At 32.5% G+C, this 14,105-nt stretch overlaps 1 protein-coding gene across 10 annotated transcripts in view; it reads left to right on the plus strand.

The window, feature by feature from the left end:
- LOC150098991 (NGFI-A-binding protein 1-like) overlaps positions 1-14,105 on the plus strand; it is a 685,870-nt gene that overhangs the window by 542,632 nt on the left and 129,133 nt on the right. For 9 of the 10 annotated variants that reach the window (XM_090404614.1, XM_090404619.1, XM_090404624.1 and 6 more), the window contains one exon: positions 11,852-12,019. The exons of the other annotated variant lie outside the window; for it this stretch is intronic. In XM_090404614.1, the coding sequence (XP_090260740.1) occupies positions 11,852-12,019 (168 nt within the window). The remainder of the gene's footprint in view (positions 1-11,851; positions 12,020-14,105) is intronic. 10 annotated transcript variants of the gene reach the window in all.

The raw sequence follows: 14,105 nt of genomic DNA on the forward strand, positions 1-14,105 counted from the left end.
TTGCAGCTTCTGCATATTTTTAATATATAAAAGCTGTTTTGCATGTCACTAATATGTTTTAGACTACTCAGTCATGATCAGACCGTTGATATCATTATAGCAATGAAAGTGCACTTCACAAAAAAAGAATTTAAAAATAAAATAAGTTTGCTACACTCGTAGTAACCAGAAAATTTCATGTGAAGAGTAGTGGTTCCAAATATTCCCCAGAAACCAATTTGCGGAGTTTAAAATATTCATGTTTATGTCGAAAATGAGTCTATTTTGTTTATTTATTTATTAAAAAGCAAGTGTCGCATAGGGTTTGTCGTAAAAGCAGGACAGATTTCCCATTGTTTCATTGAGTTTTATGATTATCAGGAAACGCATTGGAAGGGACTTCAAGCAGCGATTTCATATAGCAACGGTTTTGTTTGACTTTTATGAACATGTGTTTTAGACTCTTCAGCATCAGTAATTCTAAAATTTTTAAGTGATTTTTCGACTGATGTTTTTACATCCCATTGTGGAAGATTGAAACTCTTACAGTATGCTAACTTCGGTTGGCAAAATTTATTTACATATGATTTTATACATGATTTCTGTCACTTCAGACCTCCAGTAAGCAGTGGCGGTGTCACGTTTGTCACTGAAAATTAATGCATTTAAATATATATCTGGCAAGAGAATAGATGAATTTCAGCCTTATCGCTCGGTGTGAGATTATGATCAGCTTGCTTGAGACCTGAAGATTCTTGAAGCAGAGAAACGGGATTTTTTTTTTTTTTAACTTTTAACCCATCAATAGCACTAAATGTACAACAGAATCGCACTTTTCGTTTTATTTTTAAAAAGGTATTTTTTTTTTATAGCGGATCATAGCGATTAACAAAAATCTGCTTTAGTTTCTATATTCTCTCTCCCTCCTCTTTTCCTAAAAGAAGAACAGAAAGAACGATTTTATTTTTCATTCATATCTTAGATATTAGTGCCAAGAAAAATCTAAAATATTCTTAATGTTACGAGATATTTTAATATGATGGATATTAAAAACTTAAGGCATTTTTGAATTTTCCGTAATTGTAAATTCATAGAGATATAACATGTATAAAATTTCAATATCACATGTACTTTGAATCTCAATGTTACTCATTTTGAAATTGTCTAAAATACCGTGTTTAAAATGACATTATTTTATAACAACTTTTATTTAGTATTTTTGAATTGGCTTTGTGGACCGGATTGGTTCAGGATTAGTACAAGAGCTCTTGCATACTTTGAAATGCAAGAAATACCCTTGCGTACTAGGAACTATTTTTGCATATGCTCTTGTAGTAACTGCTTTTGTTTCAATGTCCTCATATCTCCTATTGTAACAGTGAAGATTAGGATAAAAGTGACAGCACTTATAAAGAAAAAAATTGATATCTATCATGTCCGTTCCAGTTGCCTGTATTTGCTGATCCATTGATTTTTAAAGCTGTAGGTTGCATCGGAAAAAGTTTTCAAAAGAACAGATAAATGAATGGGTCAATTAGTGGGAAGATTTCTGCTAATCAGCTGTCACTTGTTTTTATAACTTTAGATAAAGTTGGGGGGGGGAATTCTTTTGGACCCAATTCAGTTGAACAGCGCCAATAAAAGTACCTGTAAACAGGGATAAGACAGAAATAGACCGTATTTGCAACAACTGGAGGGAAGGGGCATTTGCAAACTTGCTCTGTTCTCTTTTGGATGCCCCACCCAAATGTGGAAATAAATCTGGTAGGTGGTAGTTATTTATGAGATGAGTAACACCTAGAGATTACAGGGGGGGGAGCATTCTGGAGACAGAGACAGCTATAAAAGCGGTGTCTATGTGCAAAGAAAGGCCAAAGGTAATTAATAAGCACGAGAACATATATATGAGATTCTGGAGTTTTTTGATGAACACGACTGTTTTGAGAGCATTAAAGTTGACTAGGTTGTCTTCATTCTGTCAGAGAATGACTTGGATTTTAGTATTTATAGTACTGCTTATATGTTCTGAAAGCTTTGAATGTATTCGCACTACAGAATTTATTATATGAGAAGGCTTCCTATCCTGTCATTAACAGAACGGTGGATAGGATAACACTGATAGAATTTCAGGTCAGTAAGATAAGGTCATTGACAGGAGAAGGAGAAAGAGAATGGGCGAGTAACAGAATGAATGTGTCTTGGTATACCCTTCCGATAGAAGGAAGTCTCAAGATAGAAAGCTGTCTTGGGACTTCCTGCTATCGGAAGAGTACTCCTAAACGTACTCATTCTGTTCTGTTACCCATTCCCTTTCTCCTATACGTCAATGACCTTATCTTATTCACCTGAAATTTTAGTGAATGGCAGGAGAGGAACCTACCCATACAATTACAAAAGGCAAAAAAAATATATGAATGTGAGATACAGACTTACTGATAGACTTACAAAGTGACTTTCCGAGCAAGTCACTTTGTAAGCCTATCAGATGCTTTGGAAAGAAAACTTGCAGATGGTATCATAAATTGTTAATAATGATGAACAGAATAATCGACCAAAATCGGAACAGTTTATATCAAGAATAATAACTGACATCAATGGAACTATTTGCATTTCACGCTTGTTTAGTGATTCATTTTATTTTTCTCATTCTTTTTTAAATGTTTCATTTGCTCTAATATGAGCAAATACGGTGTAAAATGCGAACCTAAATAGAACGCACACTAGCGATGGGGCAGTTTATAAGTGGCACTTGACTGAAATTGAAGTTAGTTTTTATGTGCGTATACCTACTAGGGTATACTCTTAGAAATCATGTTATTGGTGTGCTATTTTAAATGGTGTATGCGGTAGTTCTAACAGCCTTTTTAAAAGTAAACAATTTGTAAATATTTATCCGAACACTTTCTGGAATTCTTCATATAATTCTTGCGTTTTGAGTTAGTTCAAACAGTTAATCTTAATAATTCAGCGTTAAATTAACTTTAAACCACATATACTTTCACAGATCTGTTTGGTAAATTAAATGCAGTTGTTGCATTGCTAAACTTTTCCCCGAGAAACGGTATTCTGTTATTTTTAGCATATTAATATGTAAATAATCCGAGAAAAGCGGTGAAGGTTGTGACATCTACTACACCTACAACCCCTGTTGCTAACAGTATATTTTGCATACTGCTGCGAGTATCTATAGAATTTCTGAAGATATAAACATAAGATTCAAATAAAACTTCACTGCATCCTGAGAATTATTGAACTGAGTAGGGAGCAGAAGTTTTTATGCATATTATCCCAAAACAATAGACGCTACCATCCACTGTTCCGTGGTGGTTCTTATCAGTCAAGGTTATCTATAATTGCTCATTAACTTTTCCTGATGACGCACCAAAGAGTGTCGAAACATGTGACAGTGATGTGGAAAATTATTAGTTGCAAATTCCATTTGCTACTATTATTGGAATCGCTCATTTCTTACAACAAATGTACTCCACTAGATCGCATTTATATGATCTCACTCGCATTGTATTTCAAATTTATTTTTACATATCTGCAATAAATCATTCTTTTTTCTGAATAACTATAGTTTTATTGGCTTTAGTATTTCCAAGATATGAAAAACGTTTCAGCCATAAGCTTTATTGAGAGTGCAATTTGAAGTTAGGCTGTACATTTTTCTGTCAAAATTTTGAATTTTTGCCCAAACAAAGCGTTAGTATAATCTGAATCGAAACCACTCTATTTCTGCTGGGCTTGAAATAGAGTGGTTTCGCCGGCTACAGTATTGCAGGTAGTTGAATTTCTTTATGCTTCAGATTTTAAGGGAATTGTCATAATTTAGAGAACTTTAATAATTTTGCTTTGCTTTATTTTGCGTCAAATATTGCTCAAACTTTTCTACAATTGTGATTATAGAATTGGAATTATATAACTGTTGTTATATAATTCCCCTCACGAAAATGTATAACATGTCACTCACAGCAGTAAACATGACTACTGTGAGTGAGCTAAGGATTAGATAATCTGGGAACCCGATTATATAAACATGATATCTTGTAGTGATATGAACTCAGGGCGATTATATTTATCTGCCATTTAAAGAATCCCACTGTGCCATCACGACATAGTGGGATTTAAGAATACGTATGCTAATTAAAACTATTGTGGATAAAACATAATCGTATTTGGTCATTTAATTTTCCGATAATTTGTCTGATAACTCTTAATTATCAGTATATAAAGATTTCGCGATGCAGGGAAGGAAGAACATGAAGTCATTTCTTTGTAGCATCCATTTATATCATTAAGTAGTGATCTTTATGCACTGGCGTTTTTTTTTTACCCCCCCCCCTCTCCTCTTCTGACTGGTGTTTCATTGGTTCATTGTCTCAATTTTATAGGTATTTGGAACCTCTTAAAAGACATTTCTTACGTGAGATGGTTAAGTGACTCATAATTTAAACACTTAAAAGAAAACTATGTACATTTATTGAATGGTGACGCTTAAGTTCTTAGTATTCAGTATCTTGATTCTATGACTATAAAACCTGTTTTCATAGTATAATTGAACGATGGATGAAACTTCCTGTTTCTAGTTCCTCTGCACATTTACTTTAAATTTTGCATTTTTTTGTGATAGGTTTACTAAGAATGTTCTACTACAACAAAATCGAAATTATTTTAAATATTTCGATACCCACTGCTATATAAAACTTAGCAGCCTTTTGTCTCCATTAATTTGCATAATAATGACTATTAAGAGTTTTTTTTTTTCCAGCAATTTAGGCATTTATTTTGAAGCTGCGTTTTCTTTCTTTTTTTTTTTTTTTTTTTATGAAGCCTTCCACAACAGTTTTTTTTGAAGTAGTTCAACCTTAATCCGCTTTTCAAAGTAACTTTTCTAAACATATTAACAGGCGGAATCGTTATGTAAAATTTCAGAAGCTTTTGTATTTAGCTCTTCGACAAGATAATAAAGGAAAGCTAGCCTTCCCAACTCTTCCACGTCCAGTGGTTAGAATGGATGCACGAAATGACGATTTGGACACTACCGACTCCTCATTCTCCTTGTGATTCCGCATGGAAATACACCCAAGCTGCGTGATGAGACACACCATAATACAGGTTAGTTACTGATCGTCAAAAAAAAAAAAAAAAAGTTAGCGATTCATATAAGGATTGGGTAGTAGTTTAAGATTCTAGGTGCGCGTTGATTAAATGTTTTAAATAAACAGCAGTTTCTGTTTTTAAAGAAACTCATTTAGGTTGATGACCTTTGCGACCTGTGTGTGTCTTTGTATAAATGCAGTTATATGTTTTTACTTCAATGACATATACGGATGCAATAATTTTATGATTATTTTTGTAATTATTCTTGTAAATATTGTAGTCAATTGCAGTATAATGTTTCTAAAATTATATTGTTCTAATAACTTTGTTTTGAACATTATTAGTTATCAATTAGCATTGGTAATTGTAGAGATAATGGAAAGTAGTTTTAGCTGTATTTGGCATCTAGTAGTTTTTCTGTGATTCTTAATTCTTGAAACTTTAGTAATCCCTCTATCTACACATTATTTCTGGTATTTCATTTCAGCACTCTCCTGTCTTTTTCTTTCATTTTGTAGCTGGCTTTTCAGCACTAGTGTATTAATTTTTCTTTTCATGTTTTGTTCTTCATCAGATATAATATGAGCCCCTTAAATATATTTTAAAATTACAAACGCCATGCTTGTAATCATTATGCGCATTTAGATGTCATGTTCTTTCCATATATTAGCGGTTCCTAATATCTTACTGTTCGTGTGAAACTACAAGTTAAGTGCCGAAAGAAATCGTAATCTAAATTACTTCAGTCTTTTATTTTAACCAAAACTACGTTCGTTTTTTTTTCGAATAATTTAAAGTTTAATGTGAATTGCTGTTAGTTTCCACGAATAATTTTCTTAAATGGCGAATAATTTATAATTTATTTGAACAGTAGCACCAATAGTTTTTCAGACCAAGCTTCACGCATGACTTAAATCGAAGTAATGATTTCTCACAGATGTTCCTCTGTTTCTCTCTGGAACTTGTGTACTTCAAAGTTGAATGTGTATCTGTACTCGTCTGAAAACCTGATAATTAAACACGCTAAAATACTGGCCTATCGAAATTGTTTTTCACTTCTCTAGTAGCCACCTTAAAAAAAAAAAAAAAAGGTGAGCGCCCCTGCCTTAAACCATGTTAACGGCAAAAATAATATTGCACTTTTATTTTATTCATATAAAAGATGAAACCAGAAAGTAACCTGCAGAAATTTTAAGTAATCTTTTTTTTTTAATTCCTCATCATATCTTATAAAAGAGTTGGATGACTTGGATTTTCAAAATATGCACTTGAATAAAGTTTTCTTGAATAATGATGAGTTTTTTCTAAAACTGTCGCTGAAAGTGGTACGAGAGCAACATTGTAATTACGAATGCAGAGCAACATACCAATTTAACTCTTGTGTTCTAGTTATAATACTCTATTCAGTTTCTCCTGTGACAGTTGTGGAAAAAGAAGAACGTTTTTGTAGCCTAATTTGCGCTCCTGTTATGTAGTATTCAGGATATCTAAAATCCCAGTTGACGTTTCAAGTTGTTTAATTCTTGCAGTTGATTTGAGATTATTAGCTTCAGCTATTCTGATAATTGAAGATTTTCTCAGTGTTGAGGACGAGAAAGTGAGAAAGGATAGTAAAACATTAGTGAGAAAGGATTGTAAAACAGAAGAGCATTATTTTACCTAGAGAAGAGAATCTGTAAAAATATATCTCTGACAAAAATTTAGATAGATACCCATGAAAATAGCATTCAGTGCTCTTCAGTTCACATAGATCACACATTTACAAGACAACGATGCATGCATTCTCATCCTGTGTGTGTATTTTCGGGGGTTAACTGGAGCGAAAAACCTTGTCACCTCCATGTGAGGACTGGCTAACTCACTTTCGGTTGAAAAGCCCATATGTGTACCATGCATCCTAGGCGGGATTCTAACCAGAGGGTAAATGTCATTCTTCCGAAAGCTGAAGCATTGGAGTCAGTATGTAATTTAAAATTGTGGTATAAAGTATATTTAGCTTTTTTTTTTTTAATAGTTTATAAAAATCCCATAGCTTCTTTTGAGAATAGCCTTAGTGAAAATTACTTCAGCATATTCACATATGTAGATTGTATGTGAATATACAAAACAAAACAGCAGATATTTGACAATAATCAGCCAATCTTGGTAATATTTTATGAAGCGAGATTTGCTTCTTACTAACAACATGTTAAATTTGTTTGTTTGTTTGGTTTTTGTTGTTGTTTTCCTCTATATGTGGAAATATGACATACAAATAACCTCACCTAGGATTTTTTACTTATCGCTTGCTATATTTTTAGACATAACCAAGAGAATCATTCGTGATCCAATTAATTATCACTGTTGTTCAAAACTTCACATTCACTTAATCTGTGAAATCTTTGAAAAACTATTTAGGTTTCTTTTTTTTTTTTACTTTTTTTACATTTGTTCACCAAATGTAAAAAAAAATCTTTATGATCAGTTTTTATATATAGGTTTTTGGTTTTCTTCTGGGATAGATTTGAGTGATAGGAATGATATTTTTACCTCTCTGAAGATGTCATAGGGGAAAGGAGGAGATTATTAAGAGAATTTCACTAGGAAATATATAATGTGAAATGACCAGTTCTATTCTTATGTATAATTTTTGTTTTTATTTTTCGAATGCCATATTGTGGCTTGAACACCTCAGTTAGGAATTCCTCTGGGGTGAAACATTAACTTCTGCAAGCAAGAAATGAAACACTTCCTCTTCCTATAAGATTTGTGTTAAGATATTCTTTGAGAAACAGCATTCTGACTACTAGTCATATTCACGAAAATAATTCAATTTATGCGTCTGATAATTCCTAAGCATTTTATCCCGTCTTCTTCTTTCTGCAATAAACTATCATACTCGTATTTTGTTTTTATATTCCTTTACTTGAAGCACGTTTACTCTGATATAATCGCTGTTTCCTTTTATTTTTCCTCATCCCAACGTTTAATTATTCCTGGATCATAGGTACTGCATATTGCGACTATTTCTAGAATAAATAGACGATAAAAGTAGCTGTTTTCTTGTGTATTCGTGCTTCGTGTTCTTATATTTTCGTACTTCGGTTTGTTTGTTAATGGGTGCATTTTTAATATCCTGTTTTTTGTATTGAATGCTTAAATATTTTTTTTGGCGTATTTCGTGGCTAGCTACAATTGTATGATTATATACAGAAACACATTCATGAAATGTATATCGTCTATTTATTTATATTTAGATAAGAGATTAATGTAAATATATCAGGCTTCCTTTTTCTTTCTCTCCAAAAATAAAAGGTCCTTTATTTTTAATCACGAATTATTTCTTTTTCACTTTTCGAGTGTATCATTATTGCTTTAAGGGAAACTAAAAATATTTGGTTATTTCAATCTCAATCAGCGCTTAACTCTCGTGATTCTTGTGTTAGTACAGAATTACAGCTTTTGGATTTATATAACTGTCAAATATATACAGGTGATTATAAAATCCTCGTGCAACTTGATAGATTTACTTTAAATGGCATAGAAAAGCTAAATTCTTGTAGCATTAGCTCAATGCAGTTCACATTTTTAACCTTCAACATAACTGCCATCTTTCTTGACACATCGTGCAAATCGGTTTTTCAACTCTTTGAAAACATTTCACTTGCTGTTCGCTCAGTGATCTTTTGAATTGCTTCTATGATCCTGACCTTAAGTTCATCTAAAGAATGTGGTTTTGATGAGCAGCTGTTTTGACATGACCACATAAACAATAGTCCACTAAGATCAGATCAGACGACGAGATGGTTAAACAATTGGTCCAGCTCTGTTGATCCACTTCTCCGGAAAGACATCATCCAAAAACTGTCAGACATCTAAAACATAATGACAGGGTGCGCTGTCTTGCTGATAGAAGGTACTGTCTAAAAGATTTAACCGTCATGGTTCAGGGATGAGGAAATTTTGCACCATTGCAAAATCATATTCAACTATTGGTTGTTGCTTCTTCTGAAAAGGAGATAATGTATATATTGTAAGGCGCACCAGACATAGGTTTTTGGAAAGCCTCTTTCATGTTAACAGATTGAGGTTTCTCTGATCCTCATGTGTGGAAGTTGTGACGATTGACTTTACCACTAATGTGGAAAGATGCTTGGAATTGGTAATTTTTGATACCACCTGTTGACAGAAATTCAATCTTGCATGATAGTCTTTATCACCTGAATTTCTTGAGCATATTCATGCAATTCCACTTTCAGAAGTAAACTTCTGACACTGTTGATGGCAGAATGTTTAATTCAGCAGAGGCACTCTGCACCGATTTTCATAGGCTCCTTTCAAATTTTTTTTGGTGGATTACGGCCACAGTTTACTCGCTGATTGGTAGCCTCCCGAATCTTGGTTTGTTATTTACTAAACCAGCTTCTCTAAACCATTTCATCCAAATGTTAACTCAGTTCCTCTGTGGGTTATCTTTCTTGAATATTCTTCTCGCAGCTGTTATGGACTTTAATTCTGCGAACCATAACATGTAGTTAACCTTTTCTTCTACTGTTGTCATTTTCAGTTCGTTAACTGATTATTTTATTTTCAGATCCTTTAACAGAAAATTGACAGCTTTTATATGTCGTTTACATATAAATGTATTTCTGTCGTTTACATTTAGTTTTGAAGTGGCGCAAGGATTACCACCGTGTATATATAAGAATCTCCTGTAATTTAAAAATTGCTTCGGTTTCATATCGCTCGATCCATTTTAGTATTATCCGAACATTAATGCTGAATCTCTCTTTTTTCCAATATTTGAAAAGAGAGACACTTGATTAACTTTTTTTCCTTTTGCATCTAATGTTTTTTTGTTTTTTTTTCTGTCTGAAAGGAACATTTAACCAACCTTTTCCTCGTTACTTTTGATGAATTTGGTCAATATTTATAAAGGATGACTAATATTTTTTTCTGAGTATTTGAAAAGAACATTGGTCCAGCCCTTTTCTTCGGTTTTGAACTTACTATATTTCCGTTAATGTCTTAAAAGAGTATTTGACTAGCTTTATTCTTTTTCATCTAATGTATTTTCGGCTTAATGTCTGAAAAGGGCATTTGACCAGCTGTTTTGTCTTCTTACCCTTGGCAAAGGAACATTTACATATTCTTTAATAAACTACACACTAAGATTTCTATACACAATGTTTTATCTGAAAAAATCTCGATTCGAGTGGTCTTTCAGGATGGGACAGTTGACTAAGTTGTTTTAACAGATCTCGTGGAAGAAAACTCCACAAGATAAAGAGGGGAAGTGAGCATGCTAAATAATTGGAAAAATAATCTTGGGAAAATGAACATTTATCTGTCTTATTTCCCGTTATTTGGGAGGCATTTCCGTTAATATTTAAAACATACATTTGGCCAACCTTTTTTCGGTTTTGCATCTAATGTATTTTCCGTAAATATCTGGAAAGAGTCTGATCAGATATTTTGATCAATCCTGACATATTTTCGTTACATCTGAGGACATTCGACTGGTTATTTTTTAACTTTTGTTCTTAATTTCTTGATTCTAGACATGCTGCTTCTTCTAAAGTAAAATTTTATTTGAACTCCAAATACAGAATTTAGTGATGGTATATTTATGTGAATAGTATATAGTAAATAATATTTTATTGGGGTGTAAACAGAGCTGTTGATTATAGTATTTAAACGATGTGAACAAGCACAGCTTCTCTCATTCTGCAAAAGGCAAAATATTTTTGGAACAATCATTATTTTTGGAGGGAAACAAAAAAATGCACTTACTTTATTGCATTTCGTGTGGTGAAATAATTAAATGAAATTATTTCAGTGGCAAGGAGTGAGAATTGCTGAGTTATCGCATCAGTTTAAACGTGTGTAAATTCTTATGCTTTTGTGAGTGACTGGATTCGTAGAATAATGTAATAATCTGAGTGAATTGTTTTTAAGGAAACGTTTTAACGCCATGGTGCAACTGTATTATAATTAAAAAACTGTTTAAGCAGGATTCATACTTTTAAATATGTCTTTGAAAAATTAGAATATACATGCTTTCTTCCTCTTATTTCTATTTTGTGATAATGACGATTTTTAAAATACAACATTTGATAAAGATAATAACACATAAAACATTTCTATCGTATATATAGTTTAATAAACTCGCTTAATTTAGGACATTGATCAACGATAATTTTGCACTTTTGCCAAATTCAAACATCATAGTCTCGTGATTAGAATTCTTTTCTTTTATGTTTATAGATGTCAGTGATATATTTTCAGTTATTATTCTTTGAGATTATCTATACTTAAAATTGAAAAAAAAAAGGTAATCAAACTCTGAGGTTATTTTTATAACTGAATCAGGTAAAAAAACTATTGTTTTAATTTATAATTGTATTCTTTATTTGTTTTCATTCATAACGCTTTTGCATCTTTGCTAACTCAAAATCTCACTACTCAAGAGATAAAGACCATTGCCCACTTTCTTCTGGGCAAACATTTAAGAGTTTCATAATTACTGTCATCTTTGGCCATTTCGCCACTCATTTTGAATCTCTTTAGGGTACTACTTAATTCTTCTCTTTCTTCATGAGAATGTCATTACTAATCTATGAAGTTAAAAAAAAAAAATAAACTTCTTTATTCCTAACCTTCACTCAAAATATATATATCATTTGGCTTGTAATTTGCATGTGCTAATGGGGCTACTAACCCGATACTGTAGCCTACCGCCTGCTGGACATCACAGTAAAAAGTCACTCTTTTGTTTTGTTGTCCTAAGGGCGGAGGAGAGTACGGACAGCCGAGTTCTCCCTTGTCTCTTACTCCAGTTCTCGTTGAAAGTCAAATCCAGCGACTCTCCGAGGCCGCTGAGATGCTCATCAGGAGTCTACCACCCTTTGATCCCAAACTACAAAATAACAAGAAGAGGATTAGTAAAGAATTAGAGGTAGGCGTCTGAACACGTTATAAAGTTTAAACAATATAGGAAGTCACAAAAGTTGACACCATGGCGTTATCTTTTAGTAATTAAGTCTAGTTGTATTCTGGCTGCCATTATTTTATCCTTAGTTTAGAATCCCATAGAAGCTTGACATAGAATTTTAGTTTACTTTTGTATGATGCATATTTATTCTGTTCGTTGAATAATAATTCCATTTTTTACTGTTTTTAATTCAGTTACTTTTCGTTTATTTTTTTTTTCGGTTAATTTTTGCGAATGTTCTTTTTTTTTTTCTTTTTTTTTTTTTTAATGATTGAATTAGCATATGCCCAGTATTGCCGTTTGTTATTTGTTTATGTTTTGCTTTATCATTTACTTTCATGCATCATTAGTTTCCGTATCTGTGTTCTTATTGGTGAATAGTCTTTTTTTTTAGTTTATGAACTATTTTTTATCATTGTTTATTTATTTTAATGCTGTAGATAGCATGAGTTTGAGTATTGCACCATATAACCTTGATTTGTATTATTGTAATCGAGGCTATTATATTATGGATCTCAGAGAGAAAGAAAGATCGTGTTTTTAGCTTTTCCAGAATCGATGCTGTTCGGTAGGCTAGCTATACAGCAGTATTTTCATTCAAATATGCAAATATAAAATAAAATTGGAAATTATTGGCTATATTTTTGTTGTTTATTAGTTGAGAGAAGGGAAAAAAAAACTGAATAGCTTGGACTTCCAAATCAGCAATAATCAGCAAATAATTATATAAATGCGAATGCAGTAATTGGGCGTTGTATGTATACTTGGTTATTTTTGAGCACAGTGATTCCAAATACATAGTTTTGATTTTCGTTAATAGAATGAAAAGTAACACATTCTGAAGATCGGTGAATGTCATGTTAATCGCGGACACTTTTGTTAGTTTGATTCATGAAATTAGGTGCGTTTATTAACGACTGCTCTGTCTAGCTATCATCTGTGTTTACCGTTTTGGGGGACCAAGTCGTTCTACAGTCTGCGGGATTCGTGTCACTTGAATGGAATGGGGGGGGGGGATTCGAATTCCATCACGAACCTGAGAAACTTCTGGTCCTTTTCATCTGAGGCTGAGTTAGCCAGTTTCAGATAAAAGCGAGGCTTTCTCGATGGAAACCAGTTTTTCCTCCTACGAACAGACAAAAAAAAATGCTTTGACTTTTGTGAAATGACATCATTCTAGACAGAGCATTTCATTTAGAAAATTTCAAATTTTTTCAGATTAAAAACAGCACGTTACAATATTTTAAAACTGTTAAAAAAACCTTATGGCTGCTGAATGTAAACATAATGCAGTTATTGATTTACCTTATGATTTCAAAATTCTATTGAAATAAAATTTTAAAGGCAGAAGATCTGCTTTTGTAATTTTTCGCTCTTTTCTCTCTCCCTTCCCCAAATTTTGTTCATGTGACATGTAAGAGGGGAGTTGGTTCGTCAGGAAGTATGCATTTTGTGACATGATTAAAAAATAGTTCCATGAAATGGTATCATTCAAGAATGATTTGTCTCCTTCCTCCCCCCCCCCAAAAAAAAAAATATTAAGCCTCACGGTTTTAGTTCTCTGACCATAATCAAACCAACTCCAGTTTTTTCTTGATCTGTACATGGAAACAATGACATGAAAGGAATTTTCAAAAATCAAATATAATATGAAAGTCCTGAACTCCCATCACTATGTTGTTGTTCTCAAGTGCATTCATTTCTCAATTATTCTGGCTAAAATAAATCAATATTTCCATTAATAAAATAGCCTCGGTTATAGTCGTATGGATACTTGTAATTTTGTGTGCAAATTGTGTCAATTTGATTTTATTTACTACTGCGAATTTACAGTGTATATGTTTATAGATTATTTTCTTAGTTATTAATTTCAAAAATTAATAATTCATATACCGAGTTATTACAAATGATCTTTACACTTTAAAATATTAAAAATCGAAAGACAAAGCAAAACTTGCATTATAAGAACAATTCTCAAAGTTTGAGACATCCGCAACATGTGTGATTTAATTTCGACCTTGTTCACCAGATGCGCATGTTTCGATTCTGA

Source organism: Typopeltis vanoorti, chromosome 15 (genome assembly GCF_054136105.1).
Source record: "Typopeltis vanoorti isolate ZY-2024b chromosome 15, IOZ_Tvanoo_1.0, whole genome shotgun sequence".
Taxonomy (NCBI): domain Eukaryota; kingdom Metazoa; phylum Arthropoda; class Arachnida; order Uropygi; family Thelyphonidae; genus Typopeltis; species Typopeltis vanoorti.